This window comes from Oryzias latipes, chromosome 4 (assembly GCF_002234675.1).
Source record: "Oryzias latipes chromosome 4, ASM223467v1".
Taxonomy (NCBI): domain Eukaryota; kingdom Metazoa; phylum Chordata; class Actinopteri; order Beloniformes; family Adrianichthyidae; genus Oryzias; species Oryzias latipes.
The window spans coordinates 13,837,968-13,849,131 of NC_019862.2; the positions used below are offsets into that span (position 1 = coordinate 13,837,968).

Consider the following 11,164-nt stretch of genomic DNA (forward strand, 5'->3'; position numbering starts at 1 on the left):
CCGCTTAATAATATCTTATAGCAAAATCCTGTGTCTCAAATTTCAGATTGTACCATTGCTGATTAGTTCGCATTAGGTATGAGTGTCTAGACTAAACATAATACAGTAATTTTTTCTTCATTTTCAGTGAAATGCATTTTTATTCCTTAAATTAGTACAGAATAAAATTAAAAAAAATAATGATGATAAAATGAGGATAATAGAGAAGAAAGAGAAGAATAATATTGAATAGATCACTGCCACAACTCCTTGTATTATAAAAAAGGAAAAGCTGGAATTTTGTTGCGTGTACATGTGACACAGTGACAATAAAATAAGTCTATTCTATTCTATTCTGTTCTATTCTATTTTATGATTAAGGTCTGTCTGGTTTTGGTAAAGTCTAAATAAATGTGACAGTGGTTTAAAAAATAATAATTTTTTTCATTACCAAATGGATTCATGTAATTGAATTACGTGAATCCTTATATAATTTGACCAACACGTTCATATTTTTGCTGGTGCAATTTTTGCAACAACTAATTTATAGCTTGGTACTTAATTAAAGTCTTATTTTATGATAAAACACAGGCAAGACAATTGGTTGTATTAAAATAGGATATTTGTGTAGTTTTTATTTATTTATTTTTTCTTTTTGTTTTTTCCCTAAGTTGACATTTCTCAGCCACCGTAGCCGTCATTCCGTTGATGGCGTCATTACGTTGGGTTTGACGCAGCGTGCAGGATGAGAGAGAACGGCAGGTTTCTTTTGATTGTGGGAGAAGGAGTCGTCAGCTGTGAGGGTCTCCGGCTGTTTAAGAGGATCTGTTTCGGCGTACAGACCCAAAAAAGAAGAACAGATTCTCGTCTACAAACTGGAAAATGGATAACAGTAAACGGAATGTGGTCGTGACAGGTTTGTCTTTGTCTTTAGCGCTCTTGTTCTCATGTTTGGTGGGCGTCTGAAGAAGAGCGACTGAAGTGAAGGAAAAGTTGCAGAGATGACAGCTGCTCGTTCGTTAATGGCGTCAGTCTGCTCTGGGCTGTTGTTGCGAACAGGAAGAACATTTTCTGTTTTGTACGTAAGCTCCGCGTAAAACTTGTACGCGGACTTGGTTACCTTTTGAGTGAAACAGTCGCTTTTTGGTATACTTTTTTTCAGCCATGACACAAAGGGGCGAAGTTAAAATAATAACATTAGATCGAAATCGATTAAATCGATGTTACATTTGGTAAAATAGAGCATAAAAGTGAAGTTCTAAATACAATACACAACCTCAATCACAATTTAAAGTAAACAAAAGCTTTAGTTAGCTTAGCTTCAGATTCCTGTGCTAACTTTTATGCTAACTGTTATTATTGATGGATTTATTATTAGTAACACAGCAGTTCTTTTCTCACTCGACAAATAAAAAAGAAAAACCACATGATGTATAATTTTATCTTTAATTCTAGAGACATTAGTTTACTGTGAAACCCTTACAATTGTACACATTCTGTACAGTACACTTAGTCTTTGTTCCTACTTTTGTGTGTTTTCAAACTAAATAAATGCTTTAACTCTGTTTTCAATGCCACTTGGCATGTTTACTTATTTATGCTTTATTAAAAGCATAAACCTTTATTTACTTTTTATTTTTAAAATTATTTTAAAATTAATGCAGTCATTATGTTAAAAAAAAAAAACAACGTTTCTTCCCAGTGTGTGCACACAACTCAACTTGACTCCTGCCCTGTCATCAAGATGCTTGATTTTAAACAGAAATCTACAGTCTTGGATGCTCTTTTTTTACGCAGAGTTGTAGTGGCAGTGATTTGTTTGCCGTGCACAAAAGGAGTGCTGAAACCTGCTGGGCCCTTTCATAGAAGACTTGTAGATTTCCTGGGAACGGCTCCTCCACAATAGCAGGTCGGCTGGCAGCTGCTGGCCTTTTGCTCCCCTGCTTTCCAGCTTGTCAGACAGACTGATCCTTTCTCCACCCAACCCCCAGGGACCCTCTGACCCAAAGACGGAGTGGTGGAAGGGGCTCAGTCGGAGATCCTCGTATAAACAAGTCTGAGTGAACATCCAATAGCGTTTCAGATCTGTTTGGTCTGCCATTTTAATTGTTGCTTTCGGCAAATTTCAACATAATATCATACTCATTTTGTTAAATTATGTGCATTTTGGTCTGTCCTTTTTTAACATTTAAAAGTTAGATTGGTCAAATATTAGCAGATTTTTAATTTGTGAATTAAAATCTGTCTCATATTACTATGATGCTTAAAAGATTTTACAGTACTAAACAGAAATCCAATTAGAATTATTTACATATTAAGCTTTAGATCAACCTATATAAATTTGTAGTGTTTTTTTTAGTGTATTATTGGTGCATTGAATTATGAACATTTGGCGGCCTAATACACTAGGAATAAAATGTATAAAATAATCCTACAATAAAGTTACTATGCACAATTGCTTTTTTTTTTTGCATAACTGCTCAAAATGCTGGTTTCTTTTTTTTCTTCTTCAGGTTTTGGACCATTTGGAGAGCACACCATCAATCCCAGCTGGGTAGCAGTTCAGGTATTCTTTCAAGCATCTTGCTATTCTAACAATGACACATTTTAGGTTGTTTTCTGTGACTAGATCTTCTATATTTGCTTGTATAGTAAAAAAAAAAAAATTGGTGTTCAGTTTGGCGTCTTGGTGTTGACAGCTCTTAAACCTGTGATGCGATGGTTCATTGACTGCTGGCCGGCCGTTCGGCTTCTCCGTCCTCAGCTGTGGAGGCTTTTCGTGGGGGTGACAGTGGTTGTGAGGGTGTCTAGACGGACTTGATAAGGATATTAGGGCCAAACAAAAGGCCACATTGTGTCGGGGTCGCAGACATGGTCAAACTGGTCTCTTTTCAATACTAGTGGGTGGGGTGGGTCACTGGGGACTACGGGAGTCTGGGGGAGGTGAAACTGACTGGTTGTGAACTTGACACATATTTATCTTACTTATGATATATGAATGCTTTATGTTATTTATTTGCTATTCTAACACTGCTGAAGATATTTGGAGAAAATGGACTTTGTTTGGAAAACAATGTTCTGGTAGTCAATATCTCCTTTAAGGAAATGAAAACAGACATTTACCCATTTCATGGTTACTATTCAAACACATTCTTGTTGAGGTTGTGTCTTTTATTCCAAAAAATGCTGTTATTTAATAATGTATGCCTCAGCTGGTTGAGCAGGTGAAATGGAAAGTTTCTTTGTTTTGCTGCAGTTGGCTTCTGTTTTCAGTCCCACCCTGACACGCTTTCCCATATGTTTTCCTTTTTTCCTGTTGTCCTCCTGTCAAATAAGAGCCTTCAGTGCCCAGTCAGTGAAAAAACTGCTGACAGTGTATGGGTTTTATGGGTTTAAAGGTCTCAAGGCAAACAGAGAAAACAGTTCTGTTCGAAACCATAATAGATGGAAGGTAAAAAAAAATACAGCATTGCACTAAAACAAAATAAAGTATATTTATTGTCTATTTGATTTTGATCTAAAAAGAATCTGTTGATGTTGCTTTAAAAGTATCAAATCTGTTCCAGCCTGTATGTGATTTTTGTCCTGACAGGAACTGAAGAAACTGGGACTTGGCAGCAATGTGGACTTGCATGTATATGAGGTTCCTGTAGAATACCAGACCGTCCAAAGTTTGGTTCCATCGTTGTGGAAGCAGTATCACCCACAGGTAAAAGCTAAACTGTAGTTTCCTTCCACACACGCAATTTTACAGATTTTAAAACCGGATGACTTCATGTGTTCTTTGACTCTATAATTTTACTTCTGTAAAAAAAGTTATTTAAGTTATTGACAGACATCAACAATGTTGTTTTTGACATTTCATAGTTACATTTAAGGTAATCTTAGTTGTTGCATCATTTGTTGCTACATACAGCGGGGCAAAAAAGTATTTAGTCAACCACCAGTCAACTTTTCCCACTTAAAACGACAAGAGACCTGTAACTTTTATAATTGGTATACCTCAGCTATGAAAGACACAATGAGAAAAAAAATCACATCTATACCTGCAACCTCTTCTGTAAGAGGATCCTCTGTCCTCCACTCCTTATCTGAATGAACAGCACCTGTTTGAACTGGTTATCTATATAAAAGACACCTGTCCACAACCTTAAACAGTCACACTCCAAACTCCACTAGACCAAAGAGCTGTCTAAGGACACCAGAAATAAAATTGATGACCTGCACCAGGCTGGGAAGACTGAATCTGCAATAGGTAAGCAGCTTGGTGTGAAGAAATTAACCGTGTTAGCAATTATTGGGAAATGGAAGACATACAAGGCCACTGATAATCCCCCTCCATCTAGGGCTCCCTGCAAGATCTCACACCGTGGGGTCAAAATGATCACAAGAACGGTGAGCAAAAATCCCAGAACCACACAGAGGGACCTAGTGACTGACCTGCAGAGAGCTGGGACCAAAGTAACAAAGGCTACTGTCAGTAACACACTACATTGCCAGGGACTTAAATCCTGCAGTGCCAGACGTGGCCCCCTGCTAAAGCCATTACATTTTCAGGCCCCCGTCTAAAGTTTGAAAGAGAGCATTTGGATGATCCAGATGAGGATTAGAAAAATGTCCCATGGTCAGATGAAACCGAAATCGAACTTTTTGGTAAGAATTCTACTGGTCGTGTTTGTAGGAGAAAGAATGCAGAGTTACATCCAAAGAACACCATACTCACTGTAAAGCATGGTGGTGGAAGCATCATGCTTTGGGGCTGTTTTTTTAGCAAAGGGACCAGGACAACTGATCCGTGTAAAGGAAAGAAGGAATGGGGCCGTGTATTGTCAGATTTTAAGAAAAAACCTCCTTCCATCAGCAAGGGCACTGAAGATGAAACATGGCTGGGTCTTTCAGCATGACAACGATCCCAAACACACTGACCGGGTAACAAGGAGTGGCTACGTAAGGAGCATTTTAAGGTCCTGGAGTGGCCTAGCCAGTTTTTTCCACAATAATTTACAAATAAATTCTTTAAAAATCAGACAATGTGATTTTTCTGAATTTTTTCTTCTTATTTTGTCTCGCATAGTTTAGGTATACCTATGATGAAAATTACAGGCCTCTTTCATCCTTTCAGGTGGGAGAACTAGGACATTTGGTGGCTGACTGAATACTTTTTTCCCCATTGTATGTTTTTTTTTAATTGTCCAGTTGCTGACAGGTCAACTGTGCAACTTTATTGACTCCAGTCATCCTTTGCTTTAACACAGTTCACCTTTTAAGATCTTTCTGTTTCACAGATTTTTTATTTTTTGGTGTAATTTGGATTTTTTTTTGTTTTTACAGTATATTGTGTTCTGCGTTCTGATTGGCTGTTGACCATTATAAATTAATCTCTTTCATGCTGCCATCCTGTCTAGAGTATGTTTATCTTGCCAATTCTAAAAAAATTTCAATTGCAATCTGATCTTTATTTTCATTCTATAATACCGGACTGATTGTTCTACAAAAGTTTGAACAGTGAGAGTTTAAACAAGAGAGAAAAGTGTGAAAATGTTCATTTCTGAGAAAAATTATAGTAAAAATTAAAGCTGACTACTTTGCGGATTTCACATATTGCGGGTTATAGAACAGATAAACGAAGGACCACTGTATATCCTTTATTTTGTTTATATTTTATGTTAATGGGTAAAGGGAAAAACTGCAGTGGAAAGTGGTGAATATATCAATGAGAAAACACTTCTGATGAAGTGTTCTTTTCTTAGGCTAGAGCAGTGAGCTGGAATGGCCTTCCATTTATTGGTCAGGGAAACCTACCTAATGGTTCTTAAACGGAAAAAAACAAATGTTTTCTTCATTTTAGTCAATATTTGCTGTATTTTTTCCACACATACCCCAACAATAAAGCCAAGCACATTTTAATCTGTTTTGAGTTGCACTCTATTTATCTTACAGTAGTCGTTTGATTACGATTATGCCATTTTTAAGGCAAAATAAAAAGAAAAACTGTTGTTTTCTAGGACAAAGTTTCTGCATAGAGCTACCGGTTCATTAGATATTTGCCCCTGAGTTGTGGGAGAGATTGTTGGCACAAAGTAAGCCTGACGCCACTTCCTGGCATCCAACTGCTTACTCTCTCTCCCACTAGCTTACAGCCCCCCACAACCCCAACCTAACATTACCCTGAAACAAAAACAGCAAGCAATATTGGAGCTACCCATACGTACAGTTTTGAGCCAAATTCAAGCTCGGACGACAAAACCAAAGATGCTCATGGATCTGTTTGTGGATGCATCAGAATGGAAAGGAGCAGGGAGCTTTTGGCTTGCCGTAGAAGCTTCTGCATCACTACTACGAGCTTTTACCAAATGCATTTTCGCTTCTGCTCCTGATTCACAATTATTTGAATAAAAAAATACTCAGAAATGTAATTTTAAGCTGAATTTTCTTATATGTTATATGTTCTCCATCATGCCCCAAAAACACGTCTAAAACACCAAAAATACGATTTTCATTGGAGTGTGTCTTTACTTTCTCTGACGTTTCTTTTTTCTTTCCGTGTCTGTGCAGTTGGTAGTTCATGTTGGAGTCTCGGGCATGGCCACTACTGTCACGCTGGAGAAGTGTGGCAGAAATCATGGTTACAAGGGACTGGACAACAGCAGCTTCTGTCCGGATTCACAATGTTGCATTGTGGGAGGCCCAGACTGTATCAACTCAGTTATTGACATGGAGTCCGTCTGCAAGAGAGTGACTGCGTCAGGACTGGGAGTAGCCGTCTCTGTTTCCAAAGATGCTGGAAGGTCTTTTTTTATTCCCTTTTAGTTAAGATATAGTAACATTCAGACATTATTTATACTCGGTGAGGGTAGTGACATGTGCATGCATGATATGAGAAAAACTTGCACTAGTAGTGATCAGTATTGCAACAACAAAATGACGTGCAATAGCAAAACAAAAAACAACTAATACATCATTTCCATTTCACAGCAACAGTTGTATTTAAGTAAAAGACATTGTAACTTCAATTATACTCCGAAAGATCCTCCTTTCATAAAGGCTCCATTGGATTGGTCACTGGCGAGAAGGGGTCCATCCGATTAGTCAAATGCGTAAAGGGCTTTTGTTTGATTCTTTAAATTCTTTAAGCTGCCACAAGATTGTATTGGCATGTATTTAAACATTTAAGGTAAGCATTTATCGCAGTTAATGCCATCTTTTGCGATACACGTTTCACACAGACATCACAATGAAGATATATTTGCCGTTTATTATGTTTGAGAGCTTTTACTAGCTAAGTCTTCATTGCAGTGCAACACTGTAATGGTCAAAGAAAAATGAACAATTTAGTATTTAGCAACTTTCCAGCTTTTAACTCCAACTTCTATAACATATTACACCAAATAATCTGAAAGTTTTTACTGCCAATAATTTTGTGAACTGCTGCTATTGATAATCTCAGATTTATTCAAATTCATTGAATATTTTTGACATGTTTATTCATGGCTTGCTTTGCTCCCATACAGGTATCTCTGTGACTATACCTACTACACATCCCTGTACCTGAGCCACGGCCGTTCTGCCTTCATTCACGTGCCTCCTCTCGGAAAGCCTTACAGCGGGGAAGACCTGGGCCGGGCGCTGCAGGCCATCATCCGGGAGATGCTGAAGCTTCTTGAGCAGGCGGAGGAAAAGATCAATTCCCAGCAGCACATCCACTAAGTGCCCTTCAAATTCTAACCAGCCTCTCCTGCCCTTGTCACACAAGAAAAATTGCACTTGACCACAAGTAGCCAAACTTCTTTTATACTTTGATCCTTTTCTTGACTTGGATATGCTTCAACTTATTAGGCTGTTGGAAGCATGTGCCTCTTTGTTTTTGTGTTGTTTCTTTTCCTTTTTCTACACCTGATTGAATACGATTTCAACGTATCCCCACCACAGGAGGAGAACATCCACACAACCGTTGGTTCCTTCGGTTTCTCTCAATTCCGAAAGACACAAGCAACGTTTGCAAAGTGCTTCTTAAATGTGTTCATATGCAGTCCACAGTTAGAGATGGAGCGCTGTAACCCCAAATATGGCTTCTATTGATGCACCTTATAGAGTTAGGGTTATTGGAATAGTTATAGAAGGCACATTTGGGTGTACTGCATTATCCATCTCAGAATTCTCCTCTTTTTAGTTTTTATTTTCTCGTATTTGTTTCAATTACCAGGTGTTTACCCAAATGATACAATTTCTCTGTGCCCGTAATGCATTATGGATTATATAGTAAGCATTAATTTTCTTTAACATTCTCTTTGTCTGTTCCTTACAGTTGACTTGTTCACATTTGTTTCTCTGGTAATTTTTCTTTATAAGAAGTTGTAAATTTGCCTTCTCTAACAAAGGTTATTTAAATCAGGGAACGGGTTGGTTCCAGCTCATACTTCCCCAGTTTCTTGGCTCAATTTTGACACCAATAAACCCAAATCAACCCTTTTGAGACCTGTCCCTGGGCTGTGCAATGTTAGTTCACAGGTCTCATCTAATGAATCCACTCAAAAACAAATATTAAAGTTTTCTTTTAGCTGCACAACTGTTAAAAAAAAATCAAACTTTTCATTCTTCAGCGCTTCTGAACTATTGAGGATTTTTCAAGTAAACACCTTGTGTACATTTAAACCTGCATTAAAGTTGCAGAAATATGCAAATAAGTACTTTTCACTTTTGTGCAGCCGTAATTGCTACCCCTTGATTAAAGCTTTTTGGTCTTTTTTTTTATTTTTATTTCAATGATTTGAATCTTTCAGATTTAATAAAGATGGACTTCAAGTTCAGTCATAATTGGGCCTTGAATTATTTCTGTTGCACTTTCTGTTTTTTATGTCTGTTGTACCTAATCTGGAATCTGGACAGAATATCTCAAACAATGTGAAAGACTAAGTTTTGTACATAAAAGATTTTTTTTCTGTCACTGTAATCTAAAAAAATGTAGCTTTTCAAACACAAGCATCATTTTCTTTTGTTTTTTTCTACATTTATTACAATAATGTGTGTAAAATGTGCTTAATTGGTGAGTGTGAAACATGTTTTTTGTTGCCTAGTTCCCCTTTAATCAGATCCAAGACACAATTAGCAGTAATTTTCATCTCAAAGTCTGAATCTGCTGTTGAACGGAGTTTTGTTCAATTATTTCAGTTTGTTGTTCAGTCTACCTTAATTTCTAGGCTATTTTGCCACCTTCCAAAGATTTACTTTGGTTGAAAATGGTTTTAAAATGCTCCAAATTGATCACTGCCCTTCGAGGGGACATAAATGTAGCCTATCCTGTAACATATAGACCAATATATTGCATCATTTGTATGGTATATTTTCCCATTAATTTTGAGTACTGGTAAATCCCTGTTCTTTTAAACTGATCTTGTTTTTTTTTTTTTTTATGTATAAAGCATTTTTTACTCCAAAGTAGGTTTCTGGAACTGTAAATGTTTTAGTGTTACCAAATGGTTTGTACCTTTTAGCATGCGTCTTTGTTTTCTGGTTTCAAAACCTCTTACGGTCAGGGCAAGTGAGGCGGTAGGGGCATGGTTAGTACTTAGATGCAATCTGCAGAAATTCTGCCTCACGTTTACTCATGAGGTGACCCCTTGACCCCCAACTCTCCTGTGCCTTGCTGTTATTCATGTGTGTCATAATACGGTCTCCATAATTCTCAGTAGTCAAGAGATGTGTTGCAGATGCTGTTCGGCCAGATGTGTGGCTACCTCAACAGAAACAAAATGTTTTGTTTTGTGTGTGCTTTGTTGTACACTAACAGTTTGGCTATGTGATGTATTCCAGGTTCCAGAAGGTTTCTTCTTTGTCCAAAACGTAGCACTGTTGGTAATATCACTTTGAAAAAAGAAAGACTTTGAAATAAAGATAATTAAGAAATTGTATCCGGCTGTTGTATCTGTTCTTCAAACAATTTGTCTAAACATGCTACCATTACAACCATGTGAAACAACCACTCTGCTGTAAAACAAACTTTTGAAATGTCTATAAACGTCATCTTTAATGTTTCAAAAGTCACACTGCTTCTTTGGTGAATGATGTATACTTACCGGTATATAGAACTTGGATAACTTCCTTAAATCATTCATACATTCAATCACTGATGGCAGCTCCACTCCCTTAAGCTGCCTTTAATCATTAGGAGGAATACAATTTTACAATCAGGGGTTGACTGGTCTACCGCTGCACCACAGCTGCTTGAATATTTAAGCAGCTCTTAATTTTACCTAGCATATTTGTGGTGGAGGGTTTTGTTTTTGACAATTGTTTATATCACATGTGTCAAACTCAAGGCCTGGGGGCCAAATGTGGCCCTCCCTGTCATTTTATGTGGCCCCCGAGAGCATAACAGTTTTTCATTTCTTAAAATAAAAATAAAAATTGGTGTGCATTTATTCATATCTAGGTGGAATTTGACTTAAAGTATTGGATTGGGCAACTATATATTAGGACTTAAACACTGTCTATATAACCTAACTTGACCGAATCAAATTTAAAAGGATTTATGCTAGAGTAACAAGCAAACAAATGTTTTCTATGCAACTGTAATTGTCACTTTAAAAAGTTATAATAAATAAATAAATTAGCTGTTTAACATTAAGAAGTAGTTACGTTTATTTTTCATTACATGTAGTTAAATGTATAAGTCATATCCGGCCCTTTGAGGACAGCCACTATGCTGATGTGGCCCTCGGTGAAAATGAGTTTGACACCCCTGGTTTATATGGTTAATTATTATAAAGTGCATTCCTCAGAAAAGGTTGCCAGAATATTGGCTTATTTGTATATGTATTTATTTATTTGTGACTTATAATGTTATAACTAAAGTGCCACCAGAAGAGGTGGATGGAGCATCCATAGATGGTACTGAAGTATAACTAGTGTTCCTTCAAAATGAAGAGTGAGAGTAAAACAGCAACTGGTGACAAGAACTCAAGCACTGAGCAGTTTGTAAACCTACGAGAATTGGTTTATAGTGTGATATTTAAAAACAGATGTTCCAATAAAATGCTGACTTGGATGAATAAAAAGGAACTTGGTCTTTTATAGAATATTCAAAATGCTAGAAACATAACTTTATGCAATAATATCGTTTTTGTTTTCCTTTATTGCAGAAAACTATGCTTCAGATCACTCCTGCTTTACCAAATTTGTAAAAGGA

The 11,164-nt window shown here is 37.0% G+C and overlaps 1 protein-coding gene across 1 annotated transcript; it reads left to right on the plus strand.

The window, feature by feature from the left end:
* Positions 1-719: 719 nt before the first annotated feature.
* pgpep1 (pyroglutamyl-peptidase I) lies at positions 720-9,887 on the plus strand. Its single transcript, XM_011474029.3, has 5 exons — positions 720-895; positions 2,493-2,545; positions 3,572-3,688; positions 6,535-6,767; positions 7,491-9,887. Exons 1-5 carry the CDS (start codon positions 862-864, stop codon positions 7,684-7,686), a joined length of 633 nt encoding a protein of 210 aa, XP_011472331.2. The 5' UTR covers positions 720-861; the 3' UTR covers positions 7,687-9,887.
* Positions 9,888-11,164: the final 1,277 nt, after the last annotated feature.